General features: G+C 36.7%; 1 protein-coding gene across 2 annotated transcripts in view; it reads left to right on the top strand.

The window, feature by feature from the left end:
* Window positions 1-22265, top strand: part of EPHA6 (EPH receptor A6) — a 941507-nt gene that overhangs the window by 820068 nt on the left and 99174 nt on the right. Inside the window, exons 8-10 of one of the 2 annotated variants that reach the window (XM_033211552.1) lie at window positions 9329-9538; window positions 13544-13737; window positions 15698-15716. In XM_033211552.1, the coding sequence (XP_033067443.1) occupies window positions 9329-9538; window positions 13544-13737; window positions 15698-15716 (423 nt within the window). Of the gene's footprint in view, window positions 1-9328; window positions 9539-13543; window positions 13738-15697; window positions 15717-22265 lie in introns of those variants that run through there. The other variant, XM_033211549.1, reaches the window with a different exon arrangement.

The raw sequence follows: 22265 nt of genomic DNA, 5'->3' as shown, positions 1-22265 counted from the left end.
GGTGGCTAAAAATAGTTTCAATTTTCATCATTAAAAACTGTAGATATATCTCAGGAATATGAGTATTGAAATAACATGTATAAGTGCATGTCAGCATTTCAAAAGCAATGTGAGACATTTGAAGAGTTTCCTTAAGCAAATGCAAAGCAAATATTAATTTAAAATTTAAAGAGATTTTTAAAACATTTATGTACTCAAATTATAAATCTAGTAAAGATGGCATTTTACCTTATGCTAGTTATTTATTAATAATGAGAGCTGTATTTTATTAGCACACTTTTCTTGTAAATTGTGTGCACGTGATTATATTTGTGCTGAGGTAGAAGAGTGAAATTAATCTAAATAACACCCATTTTATATTCAGCAGTGGAAAAGAAGAAAATTGCACTTACCCACCAATAACTGTTTGTTTGTTTATTTATTTGTTTATTTGGAAACTTTGTCGCCCCAGCTGGAGTGTAGTGACGTGATCATAGTTCACCGTGACCTCAAACTCCTGAGCTCGAGATTCTCCCAACTCAGCTTCTTGAATAGCTGGACTACAGACATGCACCATCATACCAGTTAATTTTTTATTTTTGTAGGGATAAGGTCTTACTGTGTTGCCCAGGCTCGTCTCAATCTCCTGGTCTCAAATGATCCTCCTGTTTCAGCCTCCCAAAATGCTGGGATTAGAGATGTGAGCCAACAGGCCTGACCAACTGTTTTTAAGCCATAAAAATTATAGTTGAAACACACCTTAATTACATTTTTAAGAGAAAAATAGGTTAAACTTCATACAGTAGAATGTTATTTACTACACCGGATCCAACTTAATGCTAAATACTATTCTAAAAATAATGTGACATCAGACATGCACATATATGAGAGCGTGGTGTGCTTAGAACCAAGCCTATGGTATGGATGAGTGAACTGTTTTTTTGTAAATTAGGAGTTTGAGCAGCAATATTCAATAGCATGAATATACCTCTTTAAACATTGTATTAACTGATAACCATGAAATTATAATTTGTAATTCTCATTAATTCTTCTTTTGCATATGAAACTTGTCATTGATCTTTTGATTGTACATAATTTAAAATTATACTTATATATAAAGATATTTATGTATTTTTCCTGAACTCCTCTATGGTCACTCCTATCTTTGTGTTTGGACCATTTATGAGATGTTGGATTTACAGAACTGAATATTAAACCCTAAATTTATAATTCTCAACCATGCCCAATAACCAGAATCACCATCTTCAAGAGACTTTACCAGATAAATATGCAGACATACACGTATATTCTGCAAAAACTTCCCTGGATTATTCTGATGTACTCTAATGATGCTTCATCAAGATGATGGCACTCTGTGACACCCTGCCCCAAATAATAACTTTAAATTTAGAGTTTGTATAAATGTAGCATACAGTAGCTAGTATATATTACTTTCATGTGAACCTAAGCAGAAGTTATTTTTAACAAAGCCAATTCAGTAGAAACCTTTGTAAGCTAAAGCTATATTACATTCAGATTCATTTTTAGCTCTTAACATGTAATTTTGAAATCCAACCACGATGTTTCACAAATCCATATCTACTTATGTTCTTCCTAGGTTTTTAGTGTATTAGAGGTGACATTTTTAGTTTTCTTATTATTGAAATTACTGATTTCACTCTTTGTGGCCTCTCTCAACTACAACTAAAAATATAACTGTGCCTAGCGTAAGTTCAAAATATATGATGACTACAAGAGAAAGAGCTCTGAAGAATTTATTAAGTTAAATTCTAATAAGATTTTCAACTGGGGAGACCACAAGAACTAAGACAATTTTCAATAAAAAGGAGATAGTTACTTATTTATTTGGTGGTTATTTTAAAAACAAGAGTGATTTTGTGTCTTCAAATCTATAAATAATCCCAAACATTTCTTTTTCAAATTCAACATCATTTTAAAAGGTCATAGTATAGTCACCTTTTTGGTTTAGAAACATATAAAAACTGAAATTTAACTTTAAACAAGTTATAGGAGTAATCCTTCAAGGACTGTTTTCTGCAAAGTCATTTATAAATCAATTGTTCAGAATTCAAAATGCATTTTTCCATAAATATTTCTTTTAAAGACATTGCTAAGGTCCCTAGGCAGACTTATAGAAGCCTCTTTAACACAGACTACAGCTAAAAGACGAAACGTCCAATAGGAAAGAGGCCTGGAAGTCTCCTTCAAAATGTAGAAAGTGTGTTTTCCTTCCCTCTACGTGACTTGCCCTGGGCAAAATTTTTAAGGCAATTTTTCTGTCATCTACCTATTTCTTCATGTCTTCCTTCCACGTCCTCAAAGGTAAAACTTTTATTGTAAGAATTCACATGTTGTAGCACTTTTTCATCCCCTCTTGCCTGAGTGTAGGTCTTTTTCCACCTTATAAAATCACCTGTAACCTGGAGTATCATCCCATCTTAATCTCAGTTTCCATTTTCTCATTGGCACAAATCTTAGCTGGATATAAGGTTAGATTGACTTATGCGAGTATGTGACTCACAACTACTATTCTAATTTCTCCAGATGATTTTTCATCTTTTCCTGCATTTGTAAGCTCCACAAATATTTTACTAGAGGAATTTCAGAGAGCAAAACAAAAGTAAATGGAAACATGCAGATAATATGGGTGAGGATATTTTTGTGCCAAAGGACAATCAGAACCCCAGAAGTCAGATCCTCTGTGTTGTTCTGGCTCTTCAGAGATGCCCATCTTTTGTCTCTCATGAACCCCGTGCATTTCTGACATCCAATTTTTTTGAGAATGACCTCTAGCAACACAAAAACCAGAACAACAGGCTTAAAGTGTCCGGTGTTTGCATACCTTGGTCTTTTATAAACCATCTAGTAAGGTAAATGTCCTGCGTAGCCATTTTATAACTCAAGTCAAAGCTTTGGAATTAATCATTTTACAAAGCTACCGCTTAGCCTCCTATTTTTGTCATTTTGTTTTGAAAGGCTTGTGTCATTTCTTATAATTCATAGTTAGTGGACCAAAAAGGCTTTTGATATACATATGGACCAAATTTCCATTACTTCATTTTTTTAGCTTAAATTGTCATTATCCAATAGTGTTTATTGAACCAGATTTGTGAGGAATCTGTGAAATTTGTTTACTGTAGGTACCTATGACACCACATTGTGAAGTGTATCCTCTGAATGTTTGTAGAATCAGTGACATGCAATTTTTGTTAATTCTCCTCAATAGCAGCTTATCATCTACCGGTTATAGTGTCATCTACAGTCATATTTAACCTTTTTAGGACACTGAATCACCAGAGTTATCTGCTTTAATAATGCACATTTTTCAGCAAGAAAGTTTGAGGGCAGTGATTTATATTATGGTCCATAGATCTTTGACAGTTTCTAAGCTATTTGGTTGGTGGACTTGACATCAGTGATTCTCCATTGAAGATCTAGAAAGAAATATAGCAGATATCTATATAAGATATTTAGTTCCGTTTTCCTCACTCTTCAGCAAAAATATAAAAATTTGGTAGTAGTCATAATGAGAGTCTTGCCCTTAAAAATGGAGATGGCTGCAAGTGTAGTCAACACTTCAGTACTTCTTGTTCATTCATGATCTTTGCAGAGAATCCCCTACAGTAAGTATGACTTTCCATTAAAAATACTTCTAGAAAATATCTTACCACATACTGAAAGTTTGAAAAGCTTCACTCCTTTAAGAGAAAAATAAATGAATTCAGTTTAGTTCAATTTAGTGAATATCTAGTAAATATCCACTATGTGCCAGGCAAGGTGCTAGGCCCTGGGATTACAAGGGTGAACAAGACAAGGTATGCTCATTGTCCTCAAAATCATGTCCAATCCAGTGGGAGAGATGAACACATACATATTTGGTTTTAGCCGAGGTTTGAGATATATTTTAGAGACAGAGCCAAGTTGGACTAAGTTTCTCTCTCTATCGCTCTCAAATCACCCTGGTTTGCTTCCCACATTGACTCCTAGCACCTAGAACTATAGTAACCGGCCCATAGGATACTCATGGAGTGTTGTTAGAAGGAATAAAGTTGAGGATTCAGCAAGGACCTCCTGGAAGAGATAATACGTGTCACAAAAAAACTCAGGTGACAAAGACTAGAATGACCTTCCTGGAAGAGGGAACTGTATAAGCAAAGCACGTTAGATATAAAACAACATGTTGTAGGGGTGAATAGAGCACATGCAAAAATAAAATAAAATAAAGCAGAATAAGGGTATGCAACTAAAGATATGAGCAAGGGTAAGGTCTTGGTATTCATGACTAAGACACTGCACTTTATTCTGTCATTATAAATCATTGAAGTGTTTAAAGCAAGTCAAAGGGTAAGATTTGTGTTTTCACAGAAAACCTTGTTGGACAGTAATGTGATGCCTTCGGGACAGCCTGGCACTCAGATCCCATGTTTGTCCTAACCTCAGTCTAAGTACTTGAGCTCAGCCTAAGATGAATGGACACTGGGAGGCTTGAAGTGTATGTAGATACAGTCCATGACAACCATCGTGAAGAGCTGGGGTTACTGCATGGACAATGCGACAAGTCATTTACTGTCAGATCTGGGAGATGCTGTGCTCTGGGGTCTGAGAGAGTCTGATGGAGCTCTGCAGCTTTTAGAAACAGCAGGCATTGTTATGTATAGCTTTCAGAAACCCCTTCCAATCAGGCTCACCCTTTCTGTCAGTTAGAGGATAAAGTCCATGTTTCTCAGCAGTCAGGCTGAGAGAGCAAAAAAAAGAGGATGAAGACAAACTGAATTCTAGCTACTAATCTCTGAGATGCAGTATGTAAATATGCCATATTCACTCTCTTTCATTTGAATCTGCCTTCCTGGGAAGAGACCATATGTCATAAAAAAATTCATAGTTTCTTTTAGATTAATCTAAAAGAAACTATGGAAGCCCAAAAGTATTAAATCTCAGTGCTCTCACATTTTTCTCCTCCCCTCATAAACAATTCAATTCATTTGGAATTAATATTTATCGAGTGCTAACACAATGCATGGCAATGTAGTGGAAGCTGTAAGAGAACTGCTACATAAAAGGGATAATACCCGTGTCCTACTTTAAGAAAACAGTCTGTTTTATACGAGACAATAGGAACAATATAGCAATAACAACCATTGCACCACAAGATAGGATCAAAAGTTATTTAATTCTGTCACCATTTATTAACCATCTACCATATTCAAGGAAACCAATATGTCCTAAACCAAACTTGAGAAGGCTATGTTGAGGAAGACCAGAAAAAGGAATATAGATTTTATTTGAATAAGAGAGTTGTGTCATTTGTAGAGAAACAGATTTGTGCTATACCTCATATATGAATAAATGAGGCTATTCCTCTCAGCCAGACAGAGGTGAATAGATCCTCGTTTGTTGATTTATCTGGAGTGTTTTTGTTTGTTTGTTTTCAGGTAAATGATCTTAGAGGTCTTTATACATTGCTTTATTTTGCCAAATTATGCTGCCCAAACTAGCCCAGAATTATGTAAAATTTGGTTCAGTTGTTTTTCCAAAAACTCCAATAGATAAGACTACAGATTCTGTCATTGCTTGGATTTAAATCCGGACTCCACCACTTATTAGGTTATTAGATCTTTTTGTCCTTCAGTTTCACCATCTACAAGATGAAAATAATCACTACATTTACATCACATCAATATTGAGAGAATGAAATAAAATAATACCTGTAAAAACCTTAGTCTGGGACTGGCTTATAGTGTTCAATGAATGTGAGCTATTTTTCTCCTATAGTAATGTGGAAGAAATTAAGGTATGCATTCCCAAAAGCATATAGAACTATTTTTAGAGGTTTTTTTTTTTTCATCAAGCCCACATTTTATGAACAGTAGATAGACCAGTGGATAGATGGGTGGGTCGTGGATAAACAGATGATTGTAGTGATAGAGAGATAAAATAACACAAGTTGCGTTCCCTGGGAAGGGTTATTAAAAGATGTGCATGCAGGAACTTTGTTGGGAGGGTCACAGGATCAGCTTCCTTATTCCTACAGCTTCCAGAGTTTTGGAAGCTGGCAGCCCTTACTTAACCAAATCCCACTCTAGGGAATGCCCTTGGCTAAAGAAAGCTACCTCACCCAAGGCCATGACCCCTTTACACGAGCAGCCTGAATCCAGTGATTGATGTAGGAGGACAGGGGCCCAGTCTTTTTTTTCCTCAGTTTGAGCCAACTCTGAGGAGTTATCCAGAACATCCCATAAAATAGACAAAGGCCTTTGGGTGAAGGCACTGAACTGCAACCTGCTGCCACCCAATCCTGCTTTCTTCTCTTCCTCAGAGGTATTGATGCTGAGAGTGTGTAATCAAAGATCATGATTTAATGAAACTCATAAGATTTACTGCTTCACCAAGGACATTCTTAAGAAAAACTAGCTTTCCATCTTTCTATGAGTGCCTGTGTCAGAGAAGAATATGAGAATACTAGTATAGTTTGGTTTGGTGCTACTGACTTTCTTCCTGATGAGGCTCCTGCAGTTTTACCCATCAGAGTTTTGTACCATTTGTGCAAATATCAGCCTAATGAAAAAATGCAAAAACATGTACTTAGTGCTATTATGAAAATAATTTTAACCTCATGGACCCCTGAGAATGTCTGGGCCAATGGATTAGAAGTAAATATCCTACATTTATGGTCCTATAAAAGAACATGAAGAAAGTAGTTTAGATTCTTTTAATACACCAAAATCGTGTTTTTTAAATGATACCACTTACCATTATTAGAACCGTTATTACCATGATGATTGACATGAAAGCAGTTAATCTAAATCTTCAAATGTTAGTGACAAAAATATTTTAAGTTTAATTTTAAAAATAACTTGCATAATAGCCAAAAAGTAGAAGTAACTCCATCAACTGATGAATATACAAAAGGAATAGAAATTATCCAGCAATAAAATGAATAAATTATTGAAACACGCTATGGGTGGATGAACCTTGAAAACATACTAGGTAAAAGAAGACAGTCACAAAAGACCACATATTGTGTTATTCCATTCAAGAGATACCCAGAACAGGCAAAGAGATAGAGCTAGAAAGTAGATTACTGGTTGCCCAGGGTGGTGGGAGGAGTTAGGGGAAGTAAGGACTTATTGCTTGGTAAGGATGGGTCTTTTCAGAAGGGATGATGAAAAAGCTCTAGAATTGATTTTGGTGATAGCTGTACAACTCCATGAGTAAGATAAAAAGTGAATTGTATACTCTAAAAGATACATTGTATGGTACATTAATTATACTTCAATAAAAGTATTAAAAAGCAAATTGGTGCTTTGTGACACACTCAACATAGATAGAACATTAAATTTCAGCCTGGTCTTAAGTAACTATTTCTCTTCATATTTGTAGGAGCATATATTGAGAAGTGATTTTTCAGGAAAGTGAGAAGGGAATTTTCTGACTCATTAAAATTGAAAAAAAACACGTTATAACAGTAATAACAAGGACGTATTAAATAGTAACTATTATTAAATTAAGCGAGGAGCTGTGCTGTCTGCTTTGTATGTGATTCTCCCTGCAATTCTGAGCTAGATAACTTTATTCCCATCGTGTAGATAAGGAAACAGACTCTCGAGTTTTCAGGTGCCCCATTAACATTCCTTACTACTTTAAAATTCTACTTGACAAGAATTATGATAGGAGGCAACTCCATTTTTGAATAGGTAAAAGAGCCAACTTTTAAACTTCAGTGTACTTCATTCTAGGCCGAAAGAACTTACACTTTCAATTCCACTCAAAGGTTTCAAGATTCCTAATAGAAGAGTGGTAGGTAGTGTACATGATAGAAGAGGCAGATTTCATCTAATAGTGTACGTCTAAGAAGATGGATTCGAAACATAAAGAGCTAATAACACCAAAGATTTTCTTTGCTAGGTCATCCTTTATACATTAATTATACAGAAGCGCCTGCTTAAATGGATATTCTTGCTGTAAGAGTGTTTTTTTAAGAGAGGGCTTTTTCCCCTTATTCTGCACTTGAGTTGGGAGATATTATCAGAGAGCTATCAGACAGGTAAGTTGATACAGCAAGACAAAGTTTATTTGATTTGTAGTATAAGCTTATTCATTTACCTGAACAATGAATCATCATTGTATAGGAGACTATGTCACCATGACAGCTAGGGTCAGATCGTCTCTGTCCTGAAGCTGCGCTATGGTTTAAAATTAGATATGTATTCATAAAAACTGCTTTAACTTTTAAAGTTTTTAAGTTTCTCTTATTTGTGCTTCTAATGTACAGCATAAAGTAATATAGCCCTACAATCTCCTGCTAGATGTTCATTTTTAATATCATTCATAAATAAATGTTGCCTGATGTACAAAAAAATAATTTTTCATGTTTCTCTATAACTCCATTAAAGACAACAATCTCCAAATAACTAGGTTGAATAATATGCATTATTTTGAAAACTTAAAATATTTTTGTTTTTATTTCCTCTAATTTCAAGGGTACTATCTGTATACTATTTGTACCTGGTCTTGTTGGTGTATACATTTTGCTCAGATAACAACTGGATATTTTTTAACTCTTTAAAATAAAAACATTTTTTTAAAATCAAGGCAGAGGGAATAAGACGGGATCGATTACTTTGATGGGATTGATACTAATACCATTCCTGACTCATTCTCCACATTATTTAATCCTTCCAACCAGGAGCTAAAATAGCCTCATTTTTCTGTCAATTGCCAACAACGTTTCTATCTTCCCTATATAATGAAAAAAATGGAAAAATCTATTTATTTTCTGTTTTCTTGTGCTTTTTTCATTCTTCTGCTGCTTTCCTATACTTGTTTCTTGTTTATACCATCACTTTTTTTTCCTGAGTCACCTGGCCTGACTACTATTTTTCTCAGTATCTCCAGTTATCACACGGGTTTTATCCAGTCCTAGGTTTTGCTGCTCTTCTACCCAGCTGTACAGCTGGTTCAAAGCTCACATCTATGGAAAGTGGATTCTATTTGTTTGGTAGCCTTTTTTTGGCAGCCTTTGCTCTTACTTTATTTTACTTTAGTTCTCTCCTATTACCTAAGTTTTTGAAATCACTTTGTCCTGAGAGTTAATTTGGTTGATTTCCTTCTGTCCTTTGTTTAGTTGTCCTTCATTACTTCCAGTGAGATTTTCCCATTTCTTTAAATGTCAAACAAATTCTTACTTTTCCTTATGAACATAGTCAATGATCAGCAAACTTGATGCTTATCTTCATTTGATCCAATAAAATAAATGTAAGGATCTTATTTAATACACACACGCACACATTGCATTAAATCAATTTAAACAATTGTGATTCTCTTGCAGAAGCATGATGGCCACTTCACAGTCATCCAGTTGGTCGGAATGCTCCGAGGCATTGCGTCCGGCATGAAGTATCTTTCTGATATGGGTTACGTTCATCGAGACCTAGCAGCTCGGAATATATTGGTCAATAGCAACTTAGTATGCAAAGTTTCTGATTTTGGTCTCTCCAGAGTGCTGGAAGATGAGCCAGAAGCTGCTTATACGACAACTGTAAGTTTATATGCCCTTTCTTCATATAGTTTGTTTACTTTTATTGTTTTTAATGTTATTAGAGTAATTCTGTTTCTGCCTCCCTAATTTTCTGCTTGTATTTATTACTTTGCTAATTTGACATTGTTATTTCATTGAGAAGTATTTGCTTTGGATGTCTAGGTTATAACAACAACAACAAAAAAGAAAACAAAGACTTTTCATACTTGACTGTTTTCTTTTTCATTGTACTGGGACTTTAACATCACGCTTAACAGCCATGTCATGACTGGATGTTATAACATGGGCTGAAGTATCTTCAATGATTTAATAATTTTCTTTAAATAGAGTTCTGTGTATCTAAATGGTATAATGAATTACTAACTCAGTAATAGTGAGGAACCAGTGACTATGAAATGACTTTTTTTCCAAATGTTTTTGAATGATCTGATCATACGTAGAATGAACAATATGGGTTTCTTTGGAGATATATAAGTACACTCTAAACCTTTTCTTAAATGATGCTTGGAGAAAATGTGAGCAGAAATGCAAGTTTAAAACTTTAGAACCAAACTGTCATCCACAAATTGTATCACTTCAATTTGTCCTATGAATAGTGTAAATATTTCTGACTGCCCTAAATCAATTCATTTCATTGATCTTGTTGGTTATTGTTTTGAGGAATTTGGTCTCAAAGTCTCTGTTGTGCTATCTTCAAGCTACTAATTTGTAAAGTTATATTCTGTTATTTTTTTAAACAAATCTTCACCATTAACTCATTTGGCAGTCAGTTTCAATGAAAAAGAAGTCATTAAAGCTACTCAAAATATTTTTATTATATTCTCATTTTCTCACTTTATACATTATTTTAAAAGATGCAACTTCATTATTGAGTTCTTTTTTATTTCATGCTCTACGAGTTGTTTTGAAACTTTGCTGTATTCAGTTACTCCAGAATAAAATACAACTTTAATATTGTGAATGGAATATTTTATGCATTACTATATTTGCTTTGTAGAAATGTTCTCTATTAATTTACCAATGATATTTTTCAGTTTCTTCAACAAAGAAATATAGTTCTAAGGAAAATAAATTAATTTCTCATTGTCTGATATATAAAGTAGCCGTGTAGCAGTATCTATTGATCTTTTAATTTGACCAAAAAGCTTCATAAAAATAAGTCCATCAGTTCTGAAAACAATTTGTTCAGTTTAGAAAAAGCAGTATTTTCAACTCCATTTTTAAATTGGAAAATATCATAATTATTTTCACTTCTCTCAAGGTCTTTATTTTCATTTATCTTTACAAATTTATAACTTAAAACAACTTTTGAAGTTATAGAACAATGAATATAAAATTTTTCCATTAAGCACATTATTTCCAATGCTGAAGAATAATGTTTAAAAGTATTATATTAATATTCAAAATGTAATATTTATAATACAATCTATGGGAAATTACTAGACTCTTTGTGGCAGTAATTCTATAGATAGACTTGAAATTTAATAAAATAATATTTTAACTGCTTTCTAAAATGGTAAGCTTATAACTAAATGTAAGATACTGATCAAATGCAGATTACTGAAATTGTTATGCATATGTAAGTTTTGTTACATCAAATCTAACAGCCAGACTCTGTCTTATATGATTATCAAGACTAAGAGGCCTAGGACAGTGCTGTTTAAAATTTAGATTGGACCCCAGACTTAAATAGCAGATTTGGTAACCAGAATATTAACACTCTAAAAACTACCTTTAAAAAGCTGTAAATTATGTCTTGATTAAGAAATAAGTCTCTGAATTTAGAAGATATCAATTAGATGGCAAATAATATAATCAAGGTTTTTTTTAAGTCTCAGAACTACTTACTGTTCAGAGGTTTGACTTTATAATGAACACGGGCATTCAGCACTTAAAATAGTAAAACTCTTGCCTTTAAAGACTTTATACCTTGATAGGGTAGAAGGCTCATGCTGCCTTGCAATTCAATACATTAAGTGTTGTCATGGGGGACTTAAAAAGAAGTATAGAAGTACCAAAAAGCAGAGTTGGAAGAAGGCTTCACAAAAGGTCAAAATTTGAACCAAATCTTAGGAGAATTTATTAGGCTGACAAGTGGAGGAAAGGCCGTCCAGATGGAGGAAGAAGAAAGAGAAAAGACATGGAAATGCAAAAATGTGAATGGGCATATCGATGAAAATTTGGGGCCAAGGGCAATGGAGGGGCCAATTTTTCTGGAATAATTGTAAAGGTACCTGAGTAGCACTCAGGTGAGAAATTTGAAGGTTTTTGTATAGCAACTAGGAGACAGACAGTGATTTATTTAAACAGGAAATAACAAAAATAGATGCATGTCTTACAAGACATTATTGGGGCCGGGCGTGGTGGCTCGCACCTGTTATCCCAGCACTTTGGGAAGCCGAGGCGGGCGGATCACCTAAGGTCAGAAGCTAAAGATCAGCCTGACCAATATGGAGAAACCCCATCTCTACTAAAAATACAAAAAAAAAAAAAAAATTAGCCAGGTGTGGTGGCACATGCCTGTAATCCCAGCTACTTGGGAGGCTGAGGCAGGAGAATTGCTTGAACTCGGGAGGTGGAGGTTGCAGTGAACCGAGATCATGCCATTGAACTACAGCCTGGGCAACAAGAGTGAAACTCCATGTCAAAAACAAAAGATATGACTGACAACAGTGTGAAGAAAGGAAGGAGAGTTTGAAGGACAGGAGAACTAGCAGCAGACAGACCAGTTAGGCATTACTGCAATAAACCAGAATGGTCATATGGCTTTAATTTAGGCAGTGACCGTTGGAATAAAGAGGAGGGAAGAGAAATAACATAAATTAACATATGTTGTACATTATATGTTCATTATGATTCAATAACTAATTGGATATGAAATGTAAGGAAGAAGGAGGATTTAAAGATGGCACTAACATTTCCAGATTGAACAACTGGTTAAATGGAGATGCTGTTAATCAAGACAGAGAATCCCTATTAGAGATGACCTGGCTAATGGCATTAGATTACAAAGCAAAAGTATAACAGAAGATATTCTATTATAACAAAATTATAATAGACAGATATTCTGTCTCAAAGGCGAGATAATGCCAAATGATCATTGGCATTCTGTCAAAACTTTGTTTATAAATTTTAGAGCTTTCTATGAATGTACTTAGTCCCCAAACACTTTTCACATTTCCTCTGAAAAAGAATGAGATAGTTAGAAACCCACCTAGTGAAGATACATGTCAATTCAAGCAAACCCTGTGTAATAAAATACAGAGGAAGAATAATCATTTACACGAACAGGATTCTTTGTTTTATAAAAACATCTGCATGAAAATAATTTTAAAGCAAAAACTCCCTTGAGATATATATATATTTTTTTATGTATAATTCAGGTTTTTTAAGTTGTATCTATATATAACTTCTTTGAACATTTATTTTACTTTAGTTGATTTTGACTTTTTTCTCTTGCTGCGTAACTATACTTGTTATTTGCTCACTATGTGTAAACTTTTTTTTTTTTTTTTTTTTTTTTTGAGACGGAGTCTTGCTCTGTCGCCCAGGCTGGAGTGCAGTGGCACGATCTCGGCTCACTGCAAGCTCCACCTCCTGGGTTTACGCCATTCTCCTGCCTCAGCCTCCCAAGTAGCTGGGACTACAGGCGCCCGCCACCTCGCCTGGCTAGTTTTTTTGTATTTTTTTTAGTAGAGACGGGGTTTCACCGTGTTAGCCAGGATGGTCTCGATCTCCTGATCTCGTGATCCGCCCGTCTCGGCCTCCGTAAATGTTTTTATAATCTGTGTCAGGAAGGATTTGGAGGAAAGAGAGCCTAGGAGGGCTTAAAAACAGGAAGACATGATAGATAAAGGTTAGGTTTTGTGGGGCTGTTGTCGGGGTGAGGTTTGTAATCTTCAAGAAAAAAATATCTTTAGAACAGTATGCTACATGGGAGCTATCCTTTTCTAATCCAAATAGGGGCAGAATAGACATTTTCCATTAAGATGATTGCCAATTTAGAGACCCACACATCACAACAAAGAGCCATCAGAACTGGTTAAAGAAGACAGTCAGGGAGGATTGGGTGAGCAGCGCGAGCCTAGCTCTGGTTATGGTACTGCACTGGTCCTCATGTGGAAGAGAAGTAGAAGGGCTATGGGATCCCGAGTGGCCAGACCAGAAAGCAATGTGACAAGAGAGATTACCCTCCAACAGTGAGTCTTTCAGAGCTCCATTTAAAAATCGTATTCATGTAATATATGACAGTATTAGCCACATTTCAAAATAAACTGAAGTAAATAAAGAATGAGATTTACACCTAAATATAAGTAGAAATTCTAATATTTTCTTCTTCGACTTGAGTGTTCTGCCTGCCATGCTCTAGGTCTAAGACATATTCATTCACTGTGTACTTTACACAGTTTATTATGGAGCTACCATATTTCAGGCACTATTCGTTGGAGGGCCAATTGTGAAACAACTTCGCTAATTATCAGTCCCAAAAAAGGACTCCCATTCCATGAGGAAAATATCAAAAATCATCACTTTGCCAACCACCAGAAATGGGAGTCCATATATACTTATGCCCACTGCATCCTGGGCTACTGTGTAGGTCCACCATGCACTGGTTACCTATTTGCCTAAATCCAGTGAAAGAAAAAATGTTCACAAGTTATGTGAAATGGGTTTCTTTCTTATAGATAATTAACAAGGGACAGAAGTCTTGGATCCATTGTGTGTGGGTCCCCTAAGGCTGAAGAAAGCTGAACAGGAAAGATGTAGTCTTGATGCGAATGCCCCACTTTCACAGCTGAGGGACCCTGAAAGGCAGCCCATCCTGGATTATATACCTCAGGGGCCACATAACGTACTGGGCAAAGCTGTAAAGGACATCCTGCTCCCAGGGAAGAGAGGAACAAAACTCAGTGCAGTTCCTTCCTAACTCAAGCTATTCAATTTCCTAAGACGGACAGGTTTCAGGCTGTTCCTCCCTATCTGAGGATATTGCATTCCCAGCACGTTCTACTGTTATTCTTCACAAGCAAGAAAGCAAAGAGAGCTGGGTTGGTCCAAGACCACTCAAAGAACTCTACTGCACCACTAACCAAAAACAAAGGGCTTATTGAGAACAGATAAATGGCTACACAAGAATAAGACCAAGAGTAACCAAATAAGGCATATAATGAAACTCATATATTGTCCGAGAGTGGACAGTACAGCTTAAAAGGCAACAAGAGTTTAGCAGAAGATTTTTCTGGTATAGCATGTAAGCCCTGAATTAAAATACATCAAGTATCAAGTCTTTTATAAGGAACTTTAAAATCTGATAATGGTATGGAAACCAAGAAATGTGTATTGTGGGCCATGATAGAAGGAAATAAATGCACAAAAATCAGATTTAGATGTGAACTGAGGCCTTGTTTTTACATGCCAATTCTATGATGAGATTACAAAGCACTTAGGAGAGATTAGTGAATGATTAGGGTCCATACCTAACAATAGATATATAATTAGTGTTATGTGGCTAAATTAATTTGCATAAAAGTTACTGATAGTTCACATTGTTTCTCCATCTGATTATATGGTCTCCTGTCTGGTTATAATTTAGGTGCTAAGAAATCGCTGCCTTTTCTGAGTTTGACACACATTCACATGGACAACTGTTTTATAACCAGTTCCAGAGGAGGGACTCTCTCATTTGAATATTGCTAGGCAACCCAGTCTTAAACTTACATTGAAAATGCTAAGCCTCTTTGCTCTCAATTATGGAAATGAGGTCCTATTTACCTAAAAAGAACATTAAAAGATATATTATGGTGCACATTCATCCATTTTAAGAGATAAGTTTCATTTAAAATATAATGGCAGTTAATGTTCAGATTTTTTAAAAATAATTCTCATGAGTAAACTTCTTTTATTATATTTTGAAGATCAAAGTAAAATGGAAGAATCCTTTATTGCAATACTTGTTAAAAATTTTATGAGTCCTTGATTTTAACTTTCAATTGCATCGATTTTGTTATCCATGGCAAATTTTGGTTTTGTTTCTTTGACAGCAGCAATTCAGTGGAAGTACTTTCTTTGTTGAAATACAGAGCCTCATTATTGACAATATATAATCTGCATAATTGCAGTTCTGTTAACATCTTAATTCTGTTTACTTTGCATTCATAGGACCTCTTCCAAGCTCTAACACTTAACCTCTGCTATTCTCCATAAATTCTGAGAAAAGTCAAATTTTCCATCCATCTAAGAAGACATAGCCTATACCCAACATGGAGATAATTATAACAAGTAATGACAGCAGCATGAGGGGAAAAGTGAAAAACATTAAAATCCAGGCTAGATAAACCAAATTCATCTATTAAGAAAGGAGCTATGCCACTTGGGAAAAACAACAAAATAACTATTCACACACAAAAAAAACAGTTCTATGATAGATACTATGCTAGTAGTCAATCAAAACCAGTCAAGCGTATTCAACATTATAATTCACTGATGAGGAAGAAATCGATGTGCCAATACTAGGTTTCCTAAACTCACAGGAAAACTGTGCTCTTGATCCAGCAAATGTTTGAAAGATTAATTCATGAAGAGAAAATCTGACAGTTTTTATACACTTTTTCATATAAACTTTTTGTAAAGGATATTCTAATTATCTAATACAAAAGATATATTCTTTTTTTTTTTTTTTTTTTTTTGAGGCGGAGTCTCGCTCTGTCACCCGGACTGGAGTGCAGTGGCCGGATCTCAGCTCACTGCAAGCTCCGCCTCCCGGGTTTACGCCATTCTCCTGCCTCAGCCTCCCGAGTAGCTGGGATTACAGGCGCCCGCCACCTCGCCCGGCTAGTTTTTTTTGTATTTTTTAGTAGAGACGGGGTTTCACCCTGTTAGCCAGGATGGTCTTGATCTCCTGACCTCGTGATCTGCCCGTCTCGGCCTCCCAAAGTGCTGGGATTACAGGCTTGAGCCACCGCGCCCGGCCCCTTTTTTTTTCTTTATTATACTTTAAGTTCTAGGGTACATGTGCATAACGTGCAGATTTGTTACACATATATACTTGTGCCATGTTGGTGTGCTGCACCCATCAACTCGTCAGCACCCATCAATTCGTCATTTCTATCAGGTATAACTCCCAATGCAATCCCTCCCCCCTCCCCATGATAGGCCCTGGTGTGAGATGTTCCCCTTCCCGAGTCCAAGTGATCTCATTGTTCAGTTCCCACCTATGAGTGAGAACATGCGGTGTTTGGTTTTCTGTTCTTGTGATAGTTTGCTAAGAATGATGGTTTCCAGCTGCATCCATGTCCCTACAAAGGACACAAACTCATCCTTTTTTATGGCTGCATAGTATTCCATGGTGTATATGTGCCACATTTTCTTAATCCAGTCTGTGACAGATGGACATTTGGGTTGATTCCAAGTCTTTGCTATTGTGAATAGTGCCGCAATAAACATACGTGTGCATGTGTCTTTATAGCAGCATGATTTATAATCCTTTGGGTATATACCCAGTAGTGGGATGGCTGGGTCATATGGTACATCTAGTTCTAGACCCTTGAGGAATTGCCATACTGTTTTCCATAATGGTTGAACTAGTTTACAATCCCACCAACAGTGTAAAAGTGTTCCTATTTCTCTACATCCTCTCCAGCACCTGTTGTTTCCTGACTTTTTAATGATTGCCATTCTAACTGGTGTGAGATGGTATCTCATTGTGGTTTTGACTTGCATTTCTCTGATGGCCAGCGAAGATGAGCATTTTTTCATGTGTCTGTTGGCTGTATGAATGTGTTCTTTTGAGAAATGTCTGTTCATATCCTTTGCCCACTTTTTGATGGGGTTGTTTGTTTTTTTCTTGTAAATTTGATTGAGTTCTTTGTAGGTTCTGGATATTAGCCCTTTGTCAGATGAGTAGATTGCAAAAATTTTCTCCCATTCTGTAGGTTGCCTGTTCACTCTGATGGTAGATTCTTTTGCTGTGCAGAAGCTCTTTAGTTTAATTAGATCCCATTTGCCAATTTTGGCTTTTGCTGCCATTGCTTTTGGTGCTTTAGACATGAAGACCTTACCCATGCCTATGTCCTGAATGGTACTACCTAGGTTTTCTTCTAGGGCTTTTATGGTATTAGGTCTAACATTTAAGTCTCTAATCCATCTTGAATTCATTTTCATATAAGGGGTAAGGAAAGGATCCAGTTTCAGCTTTCTACTTATGGCTAGCCACTTTTCCCAGCACCATTTATTAAATAGGGAATCCTTCCCCCATTTCTTGTTTCTCTCATGTTTGTCAAAGATCAGATGGCTATAGATGTGTGGTATTATTTCTGAGGACTCTGTTCTGTTCCATTGGTCTATATCTCTGTTTTGGTACCAGTACCATGCTGTTTTGGTTACTGTAGCTTTGTAGTATAGTTTGAAGTCAGGTAGCGTGATGCCTCCAGCTTTGTTCTTTTGACTTAGGATTGTCTTGGCAATGAGGGCTCTTTTTTGGTTCCATATGAACTTTAAAGCAGTTTTTTTCCAATTCTGTGAAGAAAGTCATTGGTAGCTTGATGGGGATGGCATTGAATCTATAAATAACCTTGGGCAGTATGGCCATTTTCACGATAGTGATTCTTCCTATCCATGAGCATGGTATGTTCTTCCATTTGTTTGTGTCATATTTTATTTCACTGAGCAGTGGTTTGTAGTTCTCCTTGAAGAGGTCCTTTATATCCCTTGTAAGTTGGATTCCTAGGTAGTTTATTCTCTTCGAAGCAATTGTGAATGGAAGTTCATTCATGATTTGGCTCTCTGTCTGTTACTGGTGTATAAGAATGCTTGTGATTTTTGCACATTAATTTTGTATCCTGAGACTTTGCTGAAGTTGCTTATCAGCTTAAGGAGATTTTGGGCTGAGACGATGGGGTTTTCTAAATATACAATCATGTCATCTGCAAACAGGGACAATTTGACTTCTTCTTTTCCTAACCGGATACCCTTGATTTCTTTCTCTTGCCTGATTGCCCTAGCCAGAACTTCCAACACTATGTTGAATAGGAGTGGTGAGAGAGGTCATCTCCGTCTTGTGCCAGTTTTCAAAGGGAATTTTTCCAGTTTTTGCCCATTCAGTATGATATTGGCTGTGGTTTTGTCATAAATAGCTCTTATTATTTTGAGGCACGTTCCATCAATACCGAATTTATTGAGCGTTTTTAGCATGAAGGGCTGTTGAATTTTGTCAAAAGCCTTTTCTGCAACTATTGAGATAATCATGTGGTTCTTGTCTTTGGTTCTGTTTATATGCTGGATTACGTTTATTGATTTGCGAATGTTGAACCAGCCTTGCATCCCAGGGCTGAAGCCCACTTGATCATGGTGGATAAACTTTTTGATGTGCTGCTGAATCCAGTGTTCCAGTATTTCATTGAGGATTTTTGCATCGATGTTCATCAGGGATATTGGTCTAAAATTTTCTTTTTCTGTTGTGTCTCTGCCAGGCTTTGGTATCAGGATGATGTTGGCCTCATAAAATGAGTTAGGGAGGATTCCCTCTTTTTCAATTGATTGGAATAGTTTCAGAAGGAATGGTACCAGCTCCTCCTTGTACATCTGGTAGAATTCAGCTGTGAATCCATCTGGTCCTGGACTGTTTTTGGTTGGTAGGCTATTAATTATTGCCTCAATTTCAGAGCGTGCTATTGGTCTATTCAGGGGTTCATCTTCTTCCTGGTTTAGTCTTGGAAGAGTGTAAGTGTCCAGGAAATTATCCATTTCTTCTAGATTTTCTAGTTGATTTGCCTAGAGGTGTTTGTAGTATTCTCTGATGGTAGTTTGTATTTCTGTGGGGTTCATGGTGATATCCCCTTTATCATTTTTTATTGCGTCTATTTGATTCTTCTCTCTTTTCTTCTTTATTAGTCTTGCTAGCGGTCTGTCAATTTTGTTGATTTTTTCAAAAAACCAACTCCTGGATTCATTGATTTTTTGGAGGGTTTTTTGTGTCTCTATCTCCTTCAGTTCTGCTCTGATCTTAGTTATTTCTTGCCTTCTGCTAGCTTTTGAATGTGTTTGCTCTTGCTTCTCCAGTTCTTTTAATTGTGATGTTAGAGTGTCAATTTTAGATCTTTCCTGTTTTCTCTTGTGGGCATTTAGTGCTATAAATTTCCCTCTACACACTGCTTTAAATGTGTCCCAGAGATTCTGGTATGTTGTATCTTTGTTCTCATTGGTTTCAAAGAACATCTTTATTTCTCCCTTCATTTCGTTATGTACCCAGTAGTCATTCAGGAGCAGGTTGTTCAGTTTCCATGTAGTTGAGCGGTTTTGATTGAGTTTCTTAGTCCTGAGTTCTAGTTTGATTGCACTGTGGTCTGAGAGACAGTTTGTTATAATTTCTGTTCTTTGACATTTGCTAAGGAGTGCTTTACTTCCAATTATGTGGTCAATTTTGGAATAAGTGCGATGTGGTGCTGAGAAGAATGTATATTCTGTTGATTTGGGGTGGAGAGTTCTATAGATGTCTATTAGGTCCACTTGGTGCAGAGATGAGTTCAATTCCTGGATATCCTTGTTAACTGTCTGTCTCGTTGATCTGTCTAATGTTGACAGTGGAGTGTTGAAGTCTCCCATTATTATTGTATGGGAGTCTAAGTCTCTTTGTAAGTCTCTAAGGACTTGCTTTATGAATCTGGCTGCTCCTGTATTGGGTGCATATATATTTAGGAGAGTTAGCTCTTCCTGTTGAATTGATCCCTTTACCATTATGTAATGGCCTTCTTTGTCTCTTTTGATCTTTGATGGTTTAAAGTCTGTTTTATCAGAGACTAGGATTGCAACCCCTGCTTTTTTTTGTTCTCCATTTGCTTGGTAGATCTTCCTCCACCCCTTTATTTTGAGCCTATGTATGTCTCTGCATGTGAGATGGGTCTCCTGAATACAGCAGACTGATGGGTCTTGACTCTTTATCCAGTTTGCCGGTCTGTGTCTTTTAATTGGAGCATTTAGTCCATTAACATTTAAGGTTAATATTGTTATGTGTGAACTTAATCCTGCCATTATGATATTAACTGGTTATTTTGCTCGTTAGTTGATGCAGTTTCTTCCTAGCCTCGATGGTCTTTACATTTTGGCGTGTTTTTGCAATGACTGGTACCGGTTGTTCCTTTCTATGTTTAGAGTTTCCTTCAGGGTCTCTTGTAAGGCAGGCCTGGTGGTGACAAAATCTCTAAGCATTTGCTTATGTGTAAAGGATTTTATTTCTCCTTCACTGATGAAACTTAGTTTGGCTGGATATGAAATTCTGGGTTGAAAATTCTTTTCTTTAAGAATGTTGAATATTGGCCCCCACTCTCTTCTGGCTTGTAGAGTTTCTGCCGAGAGATCTGCTGTTAGTCTGATGGGCTTCCCTTTGTGGGTAACCCGACCTTTCTCTCTGGCTGCCCTTAAGATTTTTTCCTTCATTTCAACTTTGGTGACTCTGGCAATTATGTGTCTTGGAGTTGCTCTTCTGGAGGAGTATCTTTGTGGCGTTCTCTGTATTTCCTGAATTTGAATGTTGGCCTGCCCTACTAGGTTGGGGAAGTTCTCCTGGATGATATCCTGAAGAGTGTTTTCCAACTTGGTTCCATTTTCCCCCTCACTTTCAGGCACCCCAATCAGACGTAGATTTGGTCTTTTTACATAATCCCATACTTCTTGCAGGCTTTGTTCATTTCTTTTTCTTCTTTTTTCTTTTGGTTTCTCTTCTCGCTTCATTTCATTCATTTGATCCTCAATCGCTGATATTCTTTCTTCCAGTTGATCAAGTCGGTTACTGAAGCTTGTGGATTTGTCATGTGTTTCTCATGTCATGGTTTTCATCTCTGTCATTTTGTTTATGACCTTCTCTGCATTAATTATTCTAGCTATCAATTCTTCCACTCTTTTTTCAAGATTTTTAGTTTTTTGGGCCGGGCGCGGTGGCTCAAGCCTGTAATCCCAGCACTTTGGGAGGCCGAGACGGGTGGATCACGAGGTCAGGAATTCGAGACCATGCTGGCTAACACGGTGAAACCCCGTCTCTACTAAAAAAAAATACAAAAAAAACTAGCCAGGCGTGGTGGCGGGCGCCTGTAGTCCCAGCTCCTCAGGAGGCTGAGGCAGGAGAATGGCGTAAACCCGGGAGGCGGAGCTTGCAGTGAGCTGAGATCCCGCCACTGCACTCCAGTCCGGGTGACAGAGCGAGACTCTGCCTCAAAAAAAAAAAAAAAGATTTTTAGTTTCTTTGTGCTGGGTACATAATTCCTCCTTTAGCTCTGAGAAGTTTGATGGACTGAAGCCTTCTTCTCTCATCTCGTCAAAGTCATTCTCTGACCAGCTTTGGTCCGTTGCTGACGATGAGCTGCGCTCCTTTGCAGGGGCAGATGCGCTCTTATTTTTTGAATTTCCAGCTTTTCTGCCCTGCTTCTTCCCCATCTTTGTGGTTTTATCTGCCTCTGGTCTTTGATGATGGTGACGTACTGATGGGGTGTTGGTATAGGTGTTCTTCCTGTTTGATAGTTTTTCTTCTAATAGTCAGGACCCTCAGCTGTAGGTCTGTTGGAGATTGCTTGAGGTCCACTCCAGACCCCGTTTGCCTGGGTATCAGCAGCAGAGGTTGCAGAAGATAGAATATTGCTGAACAGCGAGTGTACCTGTCTGATTCTTCCTTTGGAAGCTTCCTCTCAGGGGTGTACTCCAGCAGCCAGTCTGTCCGTTCTCAGATCTCAACCTCCATGTT

Source organism: Trachypithecus francoisi, unplaced genomic scaffold (genome assembly GCF_009764315.1).
Source record: "Trachypithecus francoisi isolate TF-2019V2 unplaced genomic scaffold, Tfra_2.0 Lachesis_group0, whole genome shotgun sequence".
Taxonomy (NCBI): domain Eukaryota; kingdom Metazoa; phylum Chordata; class Mammalia; order Primates; family Cercopithecidae; genus Trachypithecus; species Trachypithecus francoisi.
The sequence above is the reverse complement of the archived record's forward strand: the minus strand, read 5'-3'. Positions and strand labels throughout refer to the sequence as shown.